The sequence below is a fragment of the Falco rusticolus genome, chromosome 3 (genome assembly GCF_015220075.1).
Source record: "Falco rusticolus isolate bFalRus1 chromosome 3, bFalRus1.pri, whole genome shotgun sequence".
Lineage (NCBI taxonomy): Eukaryota > Metazoa > Chordata > Aves > Falconiformes > Falconidae > Falco > Falco rusticolus.
In genome coordinates this window covers 105,103,239-105,125,014 of record NC_051189.1, presented here as the reverse complement: position 1 = coordinate 105,125,014, position 21,776 = coordinate 105,103,239, and the positions used below count along the sequence as shown (strand labels likewise).

At 57.5% G+C, this 21,776-nt stretch overlaps 3 protein-coding genes across 4 annotated transcripts; 2 read left to right on the top strand and 1 right to left on the bottom strand.

The window, feature by feature from the left end:
• The first annotated feature begins 11 nt into the window (after positions 1-11).
• ZBTB48 (zinc finger and BTB domain containing 48) lies at positions 12-5,123 on the top strand. Its single transcript, XM_037382121.1, has 10 exons — positions 12-463; positions 590-831; positions 1,614-1,725; positions 2,107-2,199; positions 2,558-2,644; positions 3,047-3,201; positions 3,761-3,897; positions 4,296-4,460; positions 4,589-4,677; positions 4,760-5,123. Exons 1-10 carry the CDS (start codon positions 32-34, stop codon positions 5,054-5,056), a joined length of 1,809 nt encoding a protein of 602 aa, XP_037238018.1. The 5' UTR covers positions 12-31; the 3' UTR covers positions 5,057-5,123.
• An 827-nt stretch (positions 5,124-5,950) lies between these two features.
• On the bottom strand, positions 5,951-15,498 carry KLHL21 (kelch like family member 21). Of its 2 annotated transcripts, none has more exons than XM_037382123.1 (5): positions 15,438-15,498; positions 13,836-14,866; positions 12,006-12,411; positions 9,112-9,184; positions 5,951-8,746 (listed from the first exon to the last, which is right to left on the bottom strand). In XM_037382123.1, the coding sequence occupies exons 2-5, from the start codon at positions 14,857-14,859 to the stop codon at positions 8,453-8,455; spliced, it is 1,797 nt and encodes a 598-aa protein (XP_037238020.1). In that variant the 5' UTR covers positions 14,860-14,866; positions 15,438-15,498; the 3' UTR covers positions 5,951-8,452. The 2 variants fall into 2 exon arrangements, with proteins under 2 accessions (XP_037238020.1, XP_037238019.1); XM_037382122.1 differs by having other exon boundaries at positions 13,836-14,938; positions 15,438-15,494.
• A 67-nt stretch (positions 15,499-15,565) lies between these two features.
• On the top strand, positions 15,566-20,173 carry PHF13 (PHD finger protein 13). Its single transcript, XM_037379740.1, has 4 exons — positions 15,566-15,722; positions 16,130-16,231; positions 16,638-17,190; positions 17,600-20,173. Exons 1-4 carry the CDS (start codon positions 15,684-15,686, stop codon positions 17,824-17,826), a joined length of 921 nt encoding a protein of 306 aa, XP_037235637.1. The 5' UTR covers positions 15,566-15,683; the 3' UTR covers positions 17,827-20,173.
• Positions 20,174-21,776: the final 1,603 nt, after the last annotated feature.

Here is a 21,776-nt window from a genome sequence, read left to right as displayed (position 1 = left end):
GCGGCGCGGCGGGCCCGGTAGCGGCGCGGCGATGGCGGCGGCGGCGGCACACAGCGTCCGCGTCCTGCGGGAGCTGAACCGGCAGCGCGCGGCGGGGCAGTTCTGTGACGCGACGCTGGGGGTGGGCGGTCGGGAGTTCCGCGCCCACTGGCCGGTGCTGGCCAGCTGCTCCCGCTTCTTCCGCGCCCGCGGCCCCGGCGGCCCGGTGGTGCTGCCCGAGGGCCTCGCCGACACCTTCCAACTCCTCCTCGATTTCTTCTACACCGGCCGCCTGGCGCTCACCGCCCACAACCGTTCGCGCCTGCTGGCCGCCGCCGAGCAGCTCGGCGTGCCCGACGCCGTGGCGCTCTGCCGCGCCTTCCGCCCCACCGCCGCCCGCCAGCGGCCCCGCCGCGCCGCCCCGAGCCGCCCCGGGCAGGCGGACAGCGCGGCCTCGGCAGCCCCGCAGCCCGGCGGGCAGGCGGTGCGTGAGGGCGACGGGGAGCGGGGGGGGGGGGGGGGGGGGGGGGGGGGGGGGGGGGCGGAGAGCGGGAGAGGGCAAGCGCCCGGCGGGGGGAGGCGCGGTGACGGCCCGCCTGTTCCCTCGCAGGCCACCCCCCCGGCCCCGGAGGAGGCGGCGGCGGGCGACGACGGGCGGGGGGACAGCGACGCCGAGTCCCTTCCCGAGAAAAAAGCCCTGCGGAGCAAAAAGACCCCCCTGCCAGGGAAGGTGCCTGGCAGCACGGGGGCGGCGGGGACGCTGGGGAGCAGAAAAGGTACAGCGGTGCCGGTTGAGTGCCCCACATGTCATAAAACCTTCCTCAGCAAATATTACCTTAAAGTGCACAACAGGTAAACGCTCCGAATTTTCCTTTCCCTCGTGTTTGCGCGTAGGGCCCCACCCCGCGAGGCTCCGCCTTTTCCCACCACTTCTTCCACAGGGGGTGAGCGGTTGGCCTGGCTCGCTGGCCGGTCTTGAGGCCTTGGTGCCCCCTGGGATAGAAAACGAGGTCCCCTCTGTCCCCCAGGGTGGAAAAGGAGGTCCCCTCTGCTTGCCCCACCAGGGTGGGCTTGCTCTGAGCTGGGGCGGGGGTTACATGTCTCTGAAATGCTTCTGCGAGCTGTGCTGACTGCCCGGAGCTTCTGCTCTCGGGCAGTGGAGCAGCCTGACTCAAAGAGAAGGTGTTGAGCACATGCCGGCTGCAGGTGGATGATGGAAAATTCTCCTTCTGGGCTTTCAAAATCAGCAGGGGCTGGGGGGGAGTTTGCCTGGGTTGTGGGGAGCACCGGCCAGGTGCTGTGAGGAGCTTCGCGGTTGATAGCGGAGAGCAAAGCGGGTGCCTGCAGAGAGGGTGCTTCGCTCGTCTGTGAGGGGCAAACCTCAGCCCTACGAAATCGAGGTTTTGCAGAGCGCAGCAAGCACAAACAGCTCGACTGTGCTCTGATGGGATCAGCAAAGCTGACATAAAAGGCGGCTTCTGGGCACTGAATGTTGGTATGGGGTGGACGGTGTGTGAAAGCTGTCTGGTCCTTCCTCCTCCCTTCCCAGTTCCTTCCCAGTGTCTTCGCTGGGCCCATTCGTGCATCTCTGCTGTTGGACCGGCAGTGACTGATGTTCTCTGTATTCCCCCTAGGAAACACACTGGAGAAAAGCCATTTGAATGTTCCAAATGCGGCAAATGTTATTTTAGAAAAGAGAATCTCCTGGAACACGAAGCCAGAAATTGCATGAACCGATCTGAGCAGGTACACCCGGGAAGCTGCCGCTGGCGGTCTGGAAAGTGGGTGCCGTTTGGCAGGAGCATAATTGGAACCGTTGTCCAGCCACAGTCCACATCACACTGCTGCCAAACAAAAAGCCCTCAGCACCGCTGCATGGCATGTGCGCTGCAGCCAGGACCTCCCCCCACGTCCACTGCCAAAGTGGATGGCGGCAGCTTTTGTCCAATTTACCAGACAACTCTCATTTTGCCTGTTTTCTCAAGCCTAGAAGGCTACTCTCTGTACTGTGAAAGATCCAGGTTGTTGTGGGCACAGGTTAAACATCATAACCAGTGGTTTGTGCTGGGGGCTTTGCGTCGGACTCTTGGTTCTGTGGAAGCTGATGCCTCCCCTGCCTTTTAACAGGTTTTCACATGCTCAGTCTGCCAGGAGGTGTTCAAGAGGCGAATGGAGCTGCGGCTGCACATGGTGTCGCACACGGGGGAGATGCCATACAAGGTCAGCAGTGCCAGCCTTCAGCATCCCTACAAATGGCTGCTGGACACTGGTGTGAAGGAAGAGGGGGCGAGCCTTGCTGTTTTGGGGCAGCCTGGCCCAGCCGATGGGGAACCGAGCGTACCCGCTCCCTTCCCCGGTCTGTGGCTGCCTGCTGAGGGTCGCTCCCCATCTCAGAGCAGAATGTGCTTCGGGGAGGCACCAAAGGCAGCCGCATTCTGTGGCCTTACCAGGGATTAGTGATCTCTGTCAGAATGGTACTCCCCTGCCCATTGCACCAGCGCGCTGCTGGACCTCTCCTCGCACCAAAATTGCTGTTTGGGGGGCAGCTGGGAGCTGACTCTCCCCTCTTGTCTTTCAGTGCTCCTCCTGTGCCCAGCAGTTCATGCAGAAGAAGGACCTACAGAGCCACATGATCAAGCTGCATGGCGCACCAAAGCCCCACGCAGTAAGGGGAGCAGGCGGGCAGCGGTGGGCTTTTGGGAGGGAATAGCCCCGTCCTTGGGCCTGGCCTAGAGAATGGCACCCACTGTCCTGCCGGCTCTGTTTGGCGAGGCAGGGAGTTCCAGAGCTGCTGGAAATTTTTTTGGGGATACAGGAGCAGCCCTCATAATTTTTTTGGCTGACAGACCCACACACTGGCCAGCATTTCACCTTTGTCAGGGTGTCTCATCTCACGAGGCATCTTGGAGCTGGGGGTGCTGCTGCAGGTGGCCGTGGGGAGGGCCCCAAAGCGGCAGTGACGGGTGGAGGGACAGGTCTTGGGCAGCGAGCGGCTCTGTTGTGAGTGTACGCTGCAAACCGCGCCCGGGCGAGCTGCCTAACCCTGCGCTCTCCTGTGGCCTTGCAGTGCTCGACCTGCTCCAAGTGCTTTCTGTCTCGGACAGAGCTGCGCCTGCACGAGGCCTTCAAGCACCGGGGAGAGAAGCTGTTTGTCTGCGAGGAGTGTGGGCACAGGGCCTCGAGTCGCAACGGCCTGCAGATGCACATCAAGGCCAAACACAGGTACGACGTGACCGTGTCCTCACCTGCTTCACCCTGGCTCTCCTGGTTGTGCTTCCTCCCCTGAGGGCCCGGCGGGGTGGTGCTGGGGGGAGGAGCTGGCTGGAGGGCAGAAAGCAGCCCCTTCCCAGAGGTGCAGGCCTGAAACTTCTGCCAGAAACCTGGCGAGGGGCCAGGCGGCATTCTGCTTTTCTCCCTTCCAGATGAAGAGCAGACTGTTGGCGCTTCCTCTGGGGGTGCGACTGTAGTAACCCAGGCGATGTCTGGAGCTCATCAGCTCAGCTAATTCAAGTTACCAAAGCAGCCAGCGCACACCAGCAGCTGCTCTCCATGCTCATCCTTAGCATGCCCATTTCCTGGGCTGGTTATGACAAGGGGCGGGAGGCTTCTGCTCGGGAGCCCGTGGCTGCAGAGTAGCGTTTGTGGGCCTCCAAAATGCTGTAGGACGAGATGGGTTGAAGCGGGATTTAGTGACAAGAACTTCGGGCAAGGAGCAGCAGCTGACCCGAGGGGCTGCAGCGGGCAAAGGCAGAGCTGATGGCAGCGTTTCCCCTGCTCGCAGGAACGAGCGGCCCTATGTTTGCGAGTTCTGCCACCACGCCTTCACCCAGAAAGCCAACCTCAACATGCACCTGCGCACGCACACCGGCGAGAAGCCCTTCCAGTGCCACCTCTGCGGCAAGACCTTCAGGACGCAAGGTACACCCCAGGCGCGCGGCTGGGGCATCGGGGATGTCCAGAAAACAGCCCTGCTGCAAAACCCACCTTCTCCTCCTGCCTGCTTCCCCCAGGGAGCAAAGCCACGCTCTTCTGAGTGTGTGCTACCGCTGAGGAAGGCACATTCCCATTACCTCCTTCGCCCCCACGGCACAAAAGAGGAAGAAATTAAAGAATTTCCCCCAGTAACCCTTAGCCTGAAGCAGCAGGCTGCTGCCTGTGCTGCTTCTAAGCCTTCCTAACCCGCCTGGCACAGACCGACTGCGCTGGGCACTTGCGGTCTTTGCCGTGGTGCGGCTCGTACCTGAGCCGTGGGCCAGGGGGCACGCGCCACGCCGCTGACCCGCAGCTCTGCCCCTCTCTCTCCCTGCGAATGGCAGCGAGCCTGGACAAGCACAACCGGACCCACACCGGGGAGCGCCCCTTCCGCTGCGAGTTCTGCGATCAGCGCTTCACGGAGAAGGGGCCGCTGCTGAGGCACATCGCCAGCCGGCACCAGGAGGGGAGGCCCCACTTCTGCCAGATCTGCGGGAAAACGTTCAAAGGTAACGGGCCAGGCGTGGAGCTTGCGCGTGGCTCTGGCAAAGCTGCCCGTCTTTCCACGGCGTGGGTTGGTGGCGCTGCGAGCCAGTACGTGGTGCTGCTGCCAACGGGCTCTGGGTTCCCTTCTCAGCTGTCGAACAGCTGCGCGTCCACGTCCGCCGGCACAAGGGCGTGAGGAAGTTCGAGTGCACCGAGTGTGGCTACAAGTTCACCCGGCAGGTGAGGCCGTCCCCGGCTCTGGGGACCCCCACGGAGCGCTGCGCCCGGGAGCCAGCCCTCACCGTGCCTTTCACTTTTGCAGGCTCACTTGAGGCGCCACATGGAGATTCACGACCGGGTGGAGAACTACAACCCCCGGCAGCGCAAGCTGCGGAACCTGATCATCGAGGACGAGAAGGCTGTGGTGGTGGCACTGCAGCCGCCCCCAGAGCTGGAGGTGGGCTCAGCCGAGGTGATAGTGGAGTCCCTGGCCCGTGGCTCCCTGCCCGAGGAGATCCCCATGCAGAGACTCTGCTCAAACGAGAACTTCTCTACGGCAGATGTGATTGAGCAGTCGCTAATTATAACAACAACAATTCCTGAAGACTGTGAAACATAGCGCGACCGCCTGCGCGCGTCCTTCCTCCCAAAACACAATAAAGCGTTAGGCTGGAGCCGCTCTGCCACGCTTGTTCTTTTCATGTTGTGCCATCCACTCCTCCCCCTCCTTCCCTGCCAGCTCCTGCCCCAGATGGCAGGGAAATGAAGTTACAACGAAGTTGTAATCGGTTCCCAAGTGAAGCAACAACCACAAAGCTACTCAAATAAACGTACGTGTGCTGTGTGAGGCAGGAGGGGACCGGTGCCTCTCTGTGTAACACTGAATTGCTTTCTAACGAGCTCGAGCTCTCGTTTGCGGCTGGCAGGATGGCTGGCGCATGCCTCCCCTTTCCTCTGGTGCTCCCGCCTCGCCTCTGAGCCGGGAGGCTGGCATTAAAGCTTACCTGGCCCCGAAGAGCATGGCTCTGCCCCTTTCCTTCAACACCTGCCCAAAGGATTGTTCCCTGCGTTAAATTTGTGCCTTAGTTCTGCTCTGTTTTGTCAAACTGCTGCCAACTGCTGTTCCTGGAGCCCATGAAAGGCAGGGCCGGACCTTCACCTTCTCACCATCCAGGTAATTCAGCTGCTGCTTAGCTTGAAACACATTATCTCAAGGAGCCCAACAATGCTCAGCTCTGGTTTTTAGGTGTGAAGATTTCTATTTCTCTGAAGCAGCAGGATCCAGGGTTGCTGTAACGCTGAGAACTGTTCTGTGTATTCCCAGAGGGGGGAAGAGCACCGCCTGCAGCCAACTGCCCCAAAATCACAGCCACACTCTCTCCCCTTTCCCTCTGTTACTCGCCGAGATAGCTGAAAGGCTCCACTTCAAATGCACCTCAGGCCTAGAAAGAGAAATGTCACAGTAAGAACTGACTCCAGAAACCTTCCCCCCAAAGAGAAAAGGGAGATTTATGTAACACATTTTATTTAACTTGACTGCTGCAAGTAAATTTAAAAACAAACTCAGAATAAAAATACATTATCTGTAAAATGCCTTTGTTTCAAAGGATGGTATTTAAACTGTACTCAAAGATGCAGACACAATGAATTTTACAAAAAATAAATATAGATTGGTAACTGTTCAGCCAGTTGGGGAATTTGGGGGTGGCAGGTCTAGCAGCGAGCACTACAGTACGAGACAGAGTGTGCGTACTATTTATAGTTCAGCATAAATACTTCAGTCTGCAACACGAGTCCAGCTGCGCAGTGCGCGCCGTCTCCCTCCAGGCACGACATGGCGCCACGGGGATGGGCTGCTCTGGCCTCCTGGCTCGGCGTGGCAGGACACGGCCATTACTCCCAGAAACGAAGGAGCCACCCTGGATTGCGAGGCCCCCGCGCCTCCCCCGCGCCTCCCAGCCCACAGCAGCGCCGGGGAGGGTTTTAAACCGAGAGGCTGCAGCAGCCAGGCAAGGCCCCTCCGCAATCCTCCGCTGGCGTGCAGCGGTTTCAAGGCACTGTCAAAGTTTCAGGCTTGGAGAACAGCCGGGGTTTCGCAAACGGCTTTCCCAAGTTCCACAGCTGAGGAGCGTGGCATAAAACAGCACTCGGGGCACAACAGATGTTCTTAAAGCTGTGAAGAAGCTGATGTTGTGGAGATGGGGCTGCGGCACGAGGCGATCCAAGGGCAAGCCAGAGGGCACGTGATCAAGTCAATGGGCTTTCCATCTCCCAATTAAGCTTAAATGCAATTTTTTTTTTTCCTATTGGTTAAGAAGAAAAGACTGAAAAAGCGAACACATCCAGCCAACGTTCGGCCACTGGTACACTTTGCAGTTCTCCCAAAGGTGCGACGCTCGTTTTGAGGCGGGCCCTACCGCGGCTTTGACTGTTTGCTCCTTAAAGAAACGTTTGCCAGTAAACTGCGCGCAGCTTCTCTTCAGCTAAGGTAGAGAGAGGAAATACAGCCTGAGCTAGCTAGGTCACTTGGGCAAGTATAAAGGCAAATCTTACACAGGCCAAAAAAAATACCAGCAAACCCCAAAGAAGAAGAAAAAAACCCCTAAAATAACTACCTTTCAATCTGCAACACTCTGCCTACCTGCTACACCTTTACCAAAATGCCTCAGCGGCATTTTCTGATTGCCCAGATCCTGAGAGCTCCCGCAAACCGGAGGCACGACGGGCACGACACCTCTCCAAAGGTCTGGCGGGTTCCTTCACAGGAGGCGATGAATTTGAAAGCGATTCTGCATCACGGTGTCTCAACACTGCCAGCAATGCTGCAAGCTGGCAGAGAATCTCCTGAGGAAGCTGCGCTCACCTTTCCTGGTAAGGTGTTAGGTTTGTTTTTTTTTTTTTTCCCTAAACTAAAAAACTTAGCTCCTTCAAAATGGTGAAGAAACAAAAATCATCCCTTGCTGCACAGGGCCAACCTGCCCAACCCCACACGCTGGCCGAGGGCTCGGCCTAGCAGAACCGCCAGCAAACAGCCCTCGCCACAAGAAGGGGCTTTTTCTGCCTAGTTCAGCTCCATATCAAGGCACCGGGTCCCACCTGGAAGGGAGAAGGGCTCCTCCCCGACGGGGCAGCTGCTCCTGGGGCCAACCAAGGGGGGTACTTGCTTCTCGCCTTAAAGGGGGGCACAGCTGGGGTGATCGGAAACAATCTAGTTGGGAGAACACGATTAAAAGATAAATAAGGGTGTTTCTTCTGAGAAGGAAAAGTGCTCTGTTAGGAAGGGTTGGAAAACAAATACCTGCAGAAATTTAAATGCCACAACTTAAAAAACCTCACCAAAACACAGGGAGAACTAAGGATCAGAGAGAGGGGAAGGTGAAGCTGCATCACCTGACCTCAGCGAGGTCCCTGCTACAGGATGCCCGCTCTTCCTGAAGGCATGAAGGGGAACTGAGGACCACAGCAACAGGCAGGAAAGGCCCCTAACGGACCTCCAGCTTCTCATGGCAAGGCCTTTCCCCGCTCTAACCACGCAGAGGAAGGCATGCACGGGAAGTCTGTCTTCCTCCGAGGCACAGGACAGAGGGGTTCCAGACCACCGTCCTAACAGACAGGCCCCTCCCAAGAAAAGAAACCGAAGAAAGGAGTTTGGTGGCAAAGAAAGCGTTACGGGGTGAAGGAACTCCAGGCGAAAGGTGTCTGACCAAAAGCCATAAGCTGCGACGCTGCGGCGACATTCATCGTGCTCGCTTTCCTCAGAGTTCACCTCTTGGGTCTCTGCGGGCAGCGCGGTGCCTCCTCCTGCCCCAGGGAAGGGCCGAGGGAAGCTGCAGCGGAGGCCTGGCTGGCTGCCGGCTGCGGTTCCACAACAGCACGTCAAGCATTCAGTTTTCACTCCCTCTACAATCAGTACTTTTTTGTTTCCAGGCACTGCTTTGCCTCTGCCTTCTCTCAAAGCAACACAGGTTCTGGATAGCGAACTCGCCTCAAGCCAGGGGGACAGCGCCTTCCCCCACTAACGAAGCTCGTTAAGGTTCTGGTTGTGAAGGTTTTCACGCTGCCTGTTCAAGTTGATGGTGTTGTCCAGCGTGATGCCGTCATCCTCCTGTGTGGTTTCTGGCATGAACTGCCGGAATATGCTGACGCTGCCGTGCCAGAAGATGGGCTCGGGGAGTCGGCCCACCACGCTCCACGTTCGTGTCTCAGGGTCGTAGGCTTCCAGGACGTCTGAGAGTTCGAACGTGTTATCGTAGCCGCCAGAGACATAGAGCTTCCCGCCGAGCACGGCCACGCTCCCCCCAACATGCACCTACAACATAAAAATAAACATAAACAATCAGAAAGGAGGGTTTTGCCCAAGCAGGCAGACAATGAAATGTTGGGTACTGTCCCACAACTGCTCACTGGGACCGGGCTCAGCACCCACCAGCTGCTGGCTCTGAACCAAACCACGGGGGGAACAGAGCTTTCCAGTGGCACCCAGCTCCTGCACGCTGGGCTGAACACCCGGCCACACAACTACAGGCCAGGATTTTTTCTTCCAGGTGACTCCGATACGCTGAAATGCGTTTCACATGCAAGGGGTTACAACTGAAAGAGCACCTGGTTTTCCAAAGGGAATTTAAGCCAATTTTTAACACTGATGGGCATCCCATAGGCCGGTAAGCGTCCTACCTGAAGCATGGCAGGGATTTTATCCCATTCATTCTTTGCTGGATTGTAAACATCCACTTCAGCAGAGTCATCTCTGTGGGAGATAACACAAAATTACTCTTCTGAGTTCTACAAACCTCCCGTCTTGTGAAGCCCCCAGTTCAACAGCCTGAAATGCCACCGCAAGCACTTCTGCTCCAATCCCATGACTTGTATCGGAGACCGAAGGGTTCCTGTACAAATGCAGAGGTCTCGACGCAGACCCCAGCCTTCTCCTGCGCCAGCCGTGATGCTCAGCCCCAGGAAACGCCTGGAGCTCTCTGGTGTGCCCCTGCCCACGAGGCAGGCTGGCACAGGCCTTGTGCATGTACCACATATTAGCGCAGGAGCACAGCCCATTCTCAGAGCCAGTGACCTACACCCAAAGAGCACGAGTGCCCCTCCGGAGCTTCTCTACAGGCAAAGCAATGTGCTCTATACTGTCTGGTGTACGCTGAGTTTTAGGACACTGCCTAGGAGGGAAGGCAGCAGACAAAATGACCAGAAACAGAGCAAACTGACAGCACATGCCATTTCCCACCCAGACCAATACAGCTTTAGTGCCAAGTGCTTCAGGGTCTAGAAGAAAAATTACTGCTGTGCTGGAGAGGCTTAAACCTCTGTGTACTTCAAAGTAATGGCATCCCTACTGTTGGAGTTTTTTGCCAACGCCAAATTTAGATGGGCCAGAGGACTGGACCGTGAGGGAAGAGCTGGTGGTGGCAGCGTAATCCCCCAAGGCTTCTCTCAGCCGTTCCACCCGCGACATGGGAGGGCGACAGCAACAGGTGAGGAAGTTTGTGCTCCAGAAACGCATGCTGCTGACACAGGAATGTGAAGAGGACAAGGTCAGGGCAGCCGGAGAAGTGCCATCACTTACTGCAAGACAGTCCTGCTATAGACAGATTCAAAAGGCTGCAAGGAATATTTCATTGTCTCTGTATCTATCGTGACATGGTGCGTTGACATGTGCTGGTCACTAGGTACTGCTATCGACTGCTCATGTGAATCTGAGCAGGGGAGGGAGTGAAAATAAATAAGAAGTCTGACCTGCAACAGGAGTGCCTGTTCAGCAAACTATTACATCAGCAATCAGTCTGCTAAGCCTGTGGCGCAGCCAACTGCGTGCCACGGGGCTTTCTGGGTACGTTCCACACAAGCGTATCTAAGGTACCCGAAAGACACACGCCTGAAAACCAGTTTCTTTAGTTTGAGTTACTTCTGCGATGTGCCTGGAACCAAGCTGATACTCATCTGAACGAAACATCTTTAACACGAGCACATGTATGTGAGCGCTCCAAGCCCCACCGAGTGGCACCAAGACCAACCCTTCTTCCTCCGAACTGCTCAGAACCAAGAGCTGGCACCTGCCTTGGGACACAGCGCTGCTGCCGAGCCCTTTGTACCTGAACAAACCGCTGCTGCTCACATCACTGCCCGTAACTAACAGCAGCAGGCGAGTCAAATGCTTCCAAGTCTGAAGCTGAAAACCCTGAAGAAATGGAAGGGAAACAAGGTGACAGGCCAGAAGCTCCGCTCCCATCTCAGGGCTAGCTCCAAGAAGGATGCAGCGGAAGACCTAAGCCCCCCTGCTGTGCTGTATTTATACTTATAAAACTAGTCCCATTAGAGGGGATCTTCAGTCAGAAGCTTTAGCCTGAGCTATTAAAAGTAACCAAAAAATGAGTTTGTGACTTTTACTGGTAACCTATTCCTCTGTCCTCCAAAGATTACCTTATAGCTGTACAGAACAGCATGTGAAATGAGGGGAGAAAAATTTGGTCCCGATAATCTCCTTGTTAACTCCTGCATAAGTGATCAGAAATGCTAAAGTGTCAATCATCAGTCTTTTAAAATGGAAAAAGGAAAACCTATAGAATCAGCTTGTGACAAATAGCCAAAGAGCTAGAAGACCCCTGCCAGTATTTACTGAAAACCAGGTGACTCCAAGGGCTATCTGCAAACAACTGCCAGGAACCAAGACACTTGGCTGAACCCAAATCAATCAAAGAAAATGCCTTGGGTAGAAGTTGCTGCTTTATGCAAAGCCAAGAGGAGACGAAAAGAAGAAAAGGGTCTGGAGGCCATCACAGAACTCTGTTTGCTCAGAGTCAACGTGACAAGATGAGATGCTTCAGTGCTAGCATGCCTTTCAGTTTATTTTTAATTAAGTGGATAACTGAAGTATTTGCGCCACCAGGATAGCTCTAGATGGGTAATTAAGTCCCTAATTGGAAAGGCGCTTAAAAATAGTGACCAATCATTTCATCTTCACTCCTCTTATCTCTGCTGAGACGGAAGATGTCCTCGCCTGCGCTACAGTTTAACGTTTTCTTGGAGCTTACTCATTTATTTATAGTAACAAGGGGTGGGGGTTGAACCAGAAGCCAAGAAAACCGAGAAGTCTATTTCCAAGCAGGGCTGCTGACTTCAGCCGGATCTATACCTGGCTGTTCCCCAGCCCATGGGTTTAGATTCAGACATTTTTACACAGTTTTAAGCGTGGCTCTTTGAGGTCTAGCTACAACAGAAGCAAAAGACGGAGGGGTGGCAGTTTACGGACGCACCTGCGCCAGAGGAAGCACTGCCATGCTCTCCCAATGCAGTGCTCTCCTATGACCACCCACCAAATCCACATGCCTTCCCGGGGAATCACAGAATAGTTGGGATTGGAAGGGGCCTCTGGAGATCATCCAGTCCACCACCCTGCTAAAGCAGGCTCTCCTAGAGCAGGCTGCACAGTCACATCCAGGTGGATTCTGAATGTCTCTAGAGAAGGAGAATCCACAACCTCTCTAGGCAAAAGAGGAAAAAAGGAAGCCCCGGGGTTGCCTCATGAGGACACAGGGAGGGAGGTTATCGCTCCCGCTACTCACCTTATGAAGTACATGAGGCCGTTGAGAGTGACGGTCTTTGGGGCAAAGGACCAGGGAGGCAGGTGGCCGCAGTTCACGAGGGACCACAGGTCACTGTCAGGGTCGTAGCACTGCATAACCATGGACTCCTTGCCAGCCAGGGAGCCTATAGCAAACAGCTTGCCGCGGCATGAGGTGGTGGAGCAGTTGTCCATGGGGTACAGCATGGGCTGCAGAGCCTCCCAGCTGTCCACCGAGTGGTCGTAGCGCTCCGTGCTGTCGGAGGCGATCACATACAGCAGCCCGTCCAGAACCGTGGAGCTGTGGTATTCTCTGGCTTTCAGCATGGGAGACACCTCCGTCCACTCGTTGACGCTGGAATTGTACCTCCAGACGCAGTCGTACAGCCTGGAGCCGTCCGATCCGCCTGCAGCACAGCATGCCACGTTTCAAAGTGTGATTTCACAAAGGGAAGTACTAGGGGGTGATGGAAGAGGGGTTGGCTCGGGACTGGCATCTTTGCTCTGTCTTCCAGCTACGCCTTCTTAATACCCACCCCCACTCATCTGCTTCCTGGGGCCACAGATTATGAAAATATGTTGGTACTGGAGGACACTGGCATGCACCACCAGGATTTTAATGGAAGCTTTGCACCATTTCTTTCCCAGCCAGCCAGGAAGGACTTTTCCCATGTCGTTCCTAGTCGGTACTCAGACACAACTCAAAACACATCTCCCAGGGCTGACTACCTCCATCCTTCTAAATAACAATTTTCTCTCCCATTTTGCAACCCCTGCTGCACTACTATCCAGAGGCTGCTGCAATGTTGTGGACACCAATGCTCACCAGTGCCTGGCTGCCCAGGCAGCATTACGGCTGGCAGCACGGAAGCCTTCCAACCCTCCCCACTGCCAGCGCTACACCAACACTAAGCAGAGCGACCAAAGATCCCCACCAGCAGCAGCCTCACCGAAGCACAGGGCTCCCAGCAGCATCGGCACCCCCAGACCTGCCTGGGATTGTTCTGGGAAACTCCCAAGGGACATAAGGGACATCAAACGAGCTGTGTGGTAGCCCATCATTTTTACAGCTCTGCCCTTAAGGCAAATCCTTGTTTTCTGCTCATGACTAGGGAATAAACAGTTTTCTGTTCACCTGCATTTGACCTGCCCTTCAAATCTTTGTCAGTGCGTCCTGCACACCCAGAGCAAGCTGTTCTGCGGCGCCTGGTTTCCCAGGCCTTGGTTTGTTAAGGCTGCCGCAAGGCTGCTGCTCCAGCTATGGGGATGTAGTTCAAAGGAGGCATCTACACGTGGATTAACAGCCAAAATTACACATCCGTGTCACCTTGAGAGAAGTAATTATAGCCCCAGCGGACTGCGAGGAGGCAGGATTTGTGCTGGGGAAGGTACTGTGACTCATAGGCAGTGACTGGCTGAGGAACCTGGGGCTTTCTGACACGCCTCTTGCCTCAAGCACGCGCTGGATTTGTGATTCATGGGGCTCTGTACCCAAACAGCTTCTTCGCAGACAGAAATTCAAAACCCTCTCAAGTCATTCCTGTCCCCCAGAGTGAGCAATTAGAAAGATCCACTGGTGCAAGAGCTGTGACTTCTGCCCCTGTGCTCAGAAGCATTACTTGCGACAAAATACCTCCCAGATTGAGATCAGCTGCTAAATCCAGCACTGACTCCAGGAGTCCCTACGCCCATCTTCAGGCTGCAGTTGTACTGAGCCTGAGCAGAGTTTCACACGCCCTGCTACCCCAAGAAAAGCCAAGCCTTGCTGCTAGAACCATGTGTTTTCAACGGAAATCTTAACACCAGTTCTTCTGCGCCCCACACGCCTTACCAGTGACATAGATGTCATTGCCCAGCGCAGCGACGCTGTAGCCCCCACCCAGGTGCTCAGGGAACTCTGCCAGGTAGCGCCAGTGGCCAGTACGTGGGTTGTAGCAGTCAACGGTGACGAGCTCGTCGCAGTCACGGTCACAGCCACCGACGAGGACGAGGATCTCGGCGAGGCCGGTGGAGGGCCGAGGGCGCATGCGGGCGCAGGGCCCCCGGTCGTGGCGGTCAAGGCGAGCAGCCTGGAAGTCGCGGGCCTCACGCAGGAGGCGCAGGCAGGGCGGGCAGCGGGCCACCAGTGGCTCGCCCTCCACGTGGGCCAGCAGGTAGAAGCGGCGCACAAAGGGCAGGCGGACATGGGCCAGGAGCTGGGGCAGCAGCGGGGCACGGGTGGCGGGGTCAGCACGCACCCAGCGCAGTGCCAGCTGGAAGGCGGCCTCCTCCTTAGGCACACAGAGCCCATCGTCCCGCAGGTAGGAGAGGAGGCGTGGAAGCGGCAGCCGTTCCAGCTGAGCGCCCAACTCGCCCACATGGCGCAGGACAAAGCGGTGGGCAGCAGCCGCCAGTGCCGGGCAGGCGAAGGCCTCGGCAAAGTCCTGCATCTCCAGGGCATTGGCGGGCTCCAGCTGGCGTGCCAGCCAGGCGCCACAGGCCTCCTTGACTGCAGGGAACTGCAGCAGGTCAGCAGCGCGCAGGAGGCGCTCGGCAATGTCGGGGCCCAGCCCTCCCACCCGGCCGGTGTAGGCGAAGTCGAGGAGGCGTGCCAGGCACTCGGGCTCCACACCGTGCAGCCGCACCCGCTCAGCCCGTGCCTCCCGCAGCGCCCCGCCAAACATGGCACGGAAATAGCCGGAGGCGGCAGCCAGGACGGCACGGTGTGCCCCAAACTCCCGGCCGCCCGCTACCACCGTCACATCCAGAAGGCTCCGCTCGGCTCGCAGCGCGCTCAGCCCCCGCAGCAGGGACACCGCGTGCGCTGGCTCCCCGGTGGCCGCCGCCGTCGCGCCGCTGCCCGTGCTCGCCGCCATGCCGTGCCTGTGGGAGCACACGCCGTGTCACGCCCTGCGCGGAGCCCCTCAGGGGTCACCCCAGGAGCAGCTTACAGGACTAAGGAAAGAAAGAAAAAAAGAGGACAGGCTGGGTTAGCACAGGGAGAAACGTTCCCAGCCCGGGAAGCGGGACAGAAGTACGCAGCCCTGGAAAACACCCCCTGCCCCGCGGAGCAGCCCAAGGCGCGGGCCCCGCCGAGGCGGGCGGCGTTTGTACGCGGCCCGTGCGGCAACTCCGCCGGGTTGCGGCCCCCGGGAGCCGCCCGCAGCTCCGCGGGCCGGCAGCGCTGCGGGCCCAGGCGGCCCGGTCCCCCGGCGCGGTGCCCGGGCGGGAGCAGCACCCCCGCCGCCTCCCGGCGCGCCCACCGGGGGCCTTTCCTCAGACGCCAGGCCCTGGCCCTGCGGGCTGGCCCTCACCGCGGGCGGAGGCCCGGGCTCACGCCTCCGGCGGAGAGGCCGCTCCCCCCCCAACGCCTTAGCGGCGGTTCCGCGGCGGGCTCCCGCCCGCCAGTACCCCCCTGGCCGCCGGTGCCCCCCCACATCGCCACCGGGCTCACCGCCGGGCTCCACGTTCCGCTCCGCTCGGCTCCGCTCAGCGCCGCCCTCGCCCCGCCCCCGCCCCGCCCCCGCTCCCGGCGGCCCCCGCGGCCGCACTGCGCACGCCCGGACTACGGCTCCCGGCGGCCCCCGCGCGGGCGGCCGCCCCTTCGCCGCCTCCCGCCGGTACCGAGCGGTTCGCGGGTGTCGGCGCTGCCCGGTTACCGCCGCCGCCCCGGCCCCGCCTCCGCCTCCCGCGCCGGGACATGGACTCCGACTCCTGCGCCTCCCCGTTCGCCCCGGAGGTGAGCCGGGCCCCGTGGGCTCGGGAGGGGGGGGGGCGTCTCCCGCCGCCCGGCCCGACCCGACCCGGCCCGTTCCGACCCGGCCCGGCTCGGTCGCCGGTACCCACTCCCCGCCGCCGCCCCGGCGCGGGGCCGGGGCCATCTTGTGCCGCCCGAACGCGGAGCGGCGGGGTGAGGAATGGCGGCGGCACGCCCCGCCGTGCCCTGCTGTGGGGGCCGGCCCGCCGGAGGGCCCGGTACCGAGAGCGGCGGGGGGGGGGGGCGCGGGGGGGCGCGGGGGGGGGGCTGCCCGGCGGCTGGTGGCGGTTGGGGGTGGGGCGGCGGCGGGCGGGGCCGGGCTGCGGGGAGCGGCGGCGGCGGCGCCTCCCCCCGGCCGTGCCCGGCCCCGCTGACCCCCCTTCCCGCAGGATTTCTCCCCCGCCTCCCGGCGGCACCGCACCGTGGAGGACTTCAACAAGTTCTGCACCTTCGTCTTGGCCTACGCCGGCTACATCCCGTACCCGCAGGAGGTGAGAAGCGCCGGGACCGGCCCCCCCCCCCCACCTCGGGGATCCCCCGTGCCCCCCCCCCCCCCCCCCCCCCCCCGCGGCAGGGTCTGCTGCGCTTTTCCCGAATATCGGCTGCCGTCCCCGGGACAAAAGGGGGACCCGCAGCAGGTGGGAGGGCTGGAGGCACCGGGAGGGGGACGCTCTTTGGGCGGGGTGAGAAGAGTGGAGCCCGGGGTCGCCGTTCCCTGCCCAGGATCCCTGTGGGAGGGTGCGAGGGAGATCCCTGCGGCAGCACAGGGAGAGCAGGAGCCTGGGTGAGATGGGCCACGCCAGGCAGTGCTGCGGGGGAGAGGGCACAGTGCCTCAGTGCCACACACGAGCCGGCTCCAATTAAAGGCTTTTATCTGCTTTTCTCGATGTTTTCCAGGAAACGCCACTAAGGAACAGCCCCAGCCCTCCCAACAGCACTGGGGGCACGATTGACAGCGATAGCTGGGAGCCCCGCTTCAATGACATCCCCTCTTCCGTTGCCCTGCCCACCAAGAACAGAAAGAACTTTAGTCAGCTTAAGCGAGCAAAACCATACGGTTCCCTGTTCCAGCGGGCAAAACCCAGCAACTTCCTGCCGGAGCGAAAGCAAATTGATAAGATCAGGAAGAAGAAGAAGCTGAAGAGGAGGGAAACAGAAGTGTCTGCAGAGGAGGACTATGAGGAGAAGCTGCTGGACCTGGAGACAGAGGACTCTTACGTAGAGACGCCGATGAGCCCCTCGTCTGAGGGTGACCCTCAGTCTGCGACCGAGCACTGCTCGGTATGGGACTCTGACACGCCATCCAGCGTCTCCTACCCTGCCGTGACGGCTGAGCAGACGGTGGAGATCCAGAGTGTCGGCAAACGAACGGTCATTCGACAGGGGAAGCAGGTGGTCTTTCGGGATGAGGATGGCACTGGTGATGATGAGGACATCATGGTGGATTCGGGTAGGTGGCCTGGCTGGCTGAAGGGGATTAGGCAGGTGGAAGTGGTGCTGCTCTTGCCGAGCTCTTTGCAGTTTACTTGCAGTGGGAGGAGAACGCCAAGGTGTGCTGCCTGGCAGGATTCAGTAGCAGTTGGGGTTTTTGGGGGAATGGGGGGGTGGTTGGCTGCTTTCACAGTAAAACTGAGTGAGAAGCTGTGACTGTATAAAAGCAGGCAGTTCTCCTCTCATGGATTACGGCCTCTTTTGTACTGCTGAGAGTCTCTGCCTGCACAAGAGAGACCTGGAAAAAATCAGCAAAGTGCTTGTCTTTGAAACCCAGGTTTCAATCTAGTGGGAAAGGAGAGCAAAATTCCCAGCGCAGGCGGGAGGTGTTGGCAGTTAAAACCATTACTTGCCATTTCTTTTTGCAGATGATGACTCGTGGGACCTAGTCACTTGCTTCTGCATGAAGCCTTTCGCCGGGCGGCCGATGATCGAGTGTAACGAGTGCCATACCTGGATCCACCTCTCCTGCGCCAAAATCCGCAAGTCGAATGTCCCAGAGGTCTACATATGCCAGAAGTGCCGGGACTCCAAGTTTGACATTCGCCGTTCGAACCGTTCCCGGACGGGCTCGCGCAGGCGCTTTCTGGACTAGGGGAGGGAGGGGTGTGCTGGTGCGCTGCTTGGGCGGGCGGGCGAGTTGTGGACACCGGCCGGGAGGCTGGGGAGAGCTCCCCCGAACTGCTGCTGCTCAGGCTGACGGGCCACCCCGCCGGCCTGTGGTAACAGGGACGAAGAATCACCAAGTCACGGGCGGCTGGGGCTGGAAGAGGCTGACCGGTCAGAACTGCTGCTAGATACTGATTAGTTCAAGGGACAGACTAAGCTGTCTGGGTTCGGTGGGGTTTTGTCCGGTTACGACTATGAATTGGGTGATGTCTGGGGAATGTATAATACCTTTGCCACGTATGTTTTCTCATCCCATCGGGAAACCGCAAACCTTCTCTGTCCTAGGAAGCTCCTCCTCCTCCAAAGATGGGGGAGGAGGAGGAGGGAATCTGTGTGAAGAGTCTGAAAAGTAAATGGCCATGTGTTTTAATTTTAATGTAATATTATACCTGCCCTTTTGTCCGTATGTATCAATCTTAGAGATTCTGAGGCTCCACAGGAGTGAGCGCCAATGCGTACTGACCTCTGTGTGATCTGCCCCCTCTTCAGCGGGCTCAGGCTGTAGGGGAATTCTGTGATTTGGCATCGCTCAAGTGCAAATGGGGCATCTTCCTGCACTGAGGGACTGGCACGTTTGAAGGACAAGAGCAGCCCTTCTTCTGGATGGGCAGCACTAGGGATTAAGCATCACCAGATTTCTTCCTAGAAGGTCTCTCCTTACAGTGACTTTTCATGACTTTGTTTTGCATGATTGGCTCAGATGTGTGTATGGAGGAATACCGTTTGCTCCATTTCCTGGCCCTTCGTTAAACTTTAAGGTCCTGTTTTAAGAAGACGATGACTCTCCCTTTTCTCAGTCCAGAATTCCAACGTGGACTGTAAAAGGGGCCATAGTAAACTTAGAACCTGGCAGGTCTGGTTTGGGATTTGATCATTTCCATCCAAGTACGACAGCTGAGCTGACTTTTGGTTTTGCTGTCTGTTTTATGAGACTGGATTTGTAATCAAAAAAAAATGGAATCTGTAACCTATTGGTTGCAAATTACACAGACAAAAGCAAATGCTACGCAGCCAGCAAGGTGAAGTGCAATGAAGATCCATCCAGTGCGGGGGAGGACAGGAGAGCGCCCAGGCCCCACCAACACTGCAGTCCCTCGACAGGACTTCCTGGGGCCCCAGCCCAAGGGAAATCCATTCAGGAACGTGACAGGGAGTCGAGGCTCGTGCGCGAGGCCACCAAGATGGCAGTGTTGTTCCTCGACGACTAAACAGAGTGAGCCGTACATATCGCACAAATTCAGTTGACGTTTCAAGGTATTTCTCTGAAGTTCTGCCTGCTGAACAATACGCGCCCTGTCTGGTGAGACCATGAGGCAAGGGGAATCGCTGGCGAGTACCACAGCCAAAGCAAGACGAGCCGTACTGGTAGGAGTGTCCATGTTGGTCCTGCAGATGCACCGCATTAGGCCACTGCCTTATCCAAGCGCTGGTTCGTCAGGAGATGCATCCTGGTGATGACGGACATCTTGGCAGCACACAGAGTCAGGTACCCTCCTTCAGGTGTTTGACACGGCGCTGCCAAAGCCTCAGGCAGACGGCCCAGCACTGCGGTGCCCTGCGGCTCCCTGGCGTGGAACACAGGGGCAGGAAACATCTGCCGGCCCAGGTCGGGATGGCAGAGCTGCACGATGTGCAACTGTGCCTCTGCCCTGCTTCTTCACAAAAATCCAGTTCCACCAACCTGCAGCAACCGACTCTGGGTTCTGAAAACCGGCTCCAGCGTCTGTAAAATCTTAAGACCATGACTGTGGTACGCTGCCCTCTGGAAGCTACACGGAACCACTAAGGAGTTTGCCAAAGACTTGCCCCTGACGGCTGCCTGACTGTTCTTTGCAGCCAGAAAAATAACCAAAGTTCTTAAATGCTGCCATTTCACTCTGCAAACAGAAAGGCTTTGGAAGATCCCAGTCACAAGCTGTGTAAGGGTTGGACCTGCTCTGAAAATTGGCATCTCTTGTGTTTACAGCGTGTCTGCAATTCAGCTGGACCTCCGTGGAACGTGTTCCTGAAGCTTTTATGGGAGAAATGGCGAACTGCCAAGCAAACTGGCTCTTTTTCACAGAGGTTCAATACTAATCCACGTGACTGACTCTTGTTCTGTTACCTTTTCAGATTTATCCCAATAGGTGGTGTCTGAGAAGTCCAGCACATTACAGTATCAGCAGAGAGAAAAAAAAAGTAACACCTCCATTCTTTTAGTTCATCACTTTCAGCCATGTATAATTATAGTTTAATTCAGAACTTTATTTTTTCATTAAAGCTGTTTTAATGAACCATGTTTTTTTCTTAAATGTGAAGCAAGTGAACAATGATTTTGTCTTATTCCAAACTCGGGAGTCTGCTGTTCTGATTTACTGGTGTGTAAAGCAGTTGTGCCAGGTGGCAGCAAGTCGTGGTGCTTCAAGCGCTCTTCCCTGAACGGTATGCAAAGTCAGGTATGGGTAGGAAGCGCCACAAATGTCTCTTTTGTGTGCCGACAGGTATCCCCACCTCTCTTTGTAGCAGTTGTTCCTTCCCCAGCCTCTGCTGTGAGTAAATTGTGGTGGAGCCCTGTCGCTGGTGTAGGGACAAGCGTGGGGCAGGGGGAGCAGTGGGATGCAGGCGATGCCTGCTGCTGCGGAGCCCAGCGCGGCCAAAGGCAGCGGGATGCTGCACTGGGCTTGCTGACAGGGACCTGCCAAGGGCGGTGCAAAGGCTGGTGTGAACCTGGGGGGAGAGGGTTTGTGTCAGGCTGCCTACGGTGGTGGTGGCGGCACATGGTCCTGTTCGTGGAGAGTGCCTGAGAGCAGGCCTGGCGTGCAGCAGCTGGGCGTGGGGCAACTCATGGCAGGCGAGACTGCTGGCCAAGGTGAGCGTGTGCCTGTCCCCGCTGCCTGAGCGCCTGGTCCCTGCAGGGCTGGGCACCGCAGCCTCAGCTAATGGGGCCATGCTGCATCTGCCTCGCAAAGGCTGGTCTGCTCAGCCAGACCCAACCCAAAGCCCCTGCAAGCCCTCCGGGGGCCGTGCCGAAGGAGACCTCCTTCCCTCCCACCGCTGCCCCACTGCAGGGCAGCGCCGAAGGGTGCTGGTGCCTCGCTGCCACCCCTCAGCTCCTGTATGTGCCACGGCCCCGAGGGCACTGCTGCTCAGTCAGCTGCCTTCAAAGCTGCGGCCTTCACACCCTGGCAAACTTAAAAGATGGCTCGACTCTTTGGAAATGGCACTGGGATCATATTAGAAGCCAAGATCTGGTTCCTTATAGCTTCTCTTTTAATTCTTATTTGTAATTCTGCATTATATAGTGATAGAAGTCCCAAAGGAGTTGTAGCTCTAAGATGGCAGCTTCTCATAGAGCAGAAATGGTGTTGAAAGCAGCAGTGGGGCTCTTATTTACAGTCTCTAGAACTTTGCGCTGACAGAAAATAAATAAGAGAGGAGGAGGTGGCCTGGAGTCAGTATTGAGCAGGAGAGGCTGACACAGTACCTCGCTTCAAGGGAGGAGAGGGAAAGGACAGGCAGTGGACTCCATCCTCCAGATACAGTTCAGCAGCGCTTGACAATTACAAACACTGCAAGAAAGCAAAACCACAGCTCACGCTTTCACTACTGCAAAGAAGAACCTGCTGCAGCAGCCTCATGGATGGGGAAAGGGCACTGGCACTACTTGAAAGGAGGGGAAAAGAGCAAGTGAATCCTTGCCGGGCTGATCTGGCAGGAAACCCCAGGCTATATACTGTTAATGATGTTTAGCTGGGGAACGGGGCAATGCCTGTGTCAGTATTAATCATGAGGGATTTTACTTTAACAAGAGTCACAAATTGAAAAGTTCAAAGCACAAAGTTCAGGTTCATCTGTCCCTTGCACAGACTTCTTTGCAATGAGACAAAGAGAATTCCA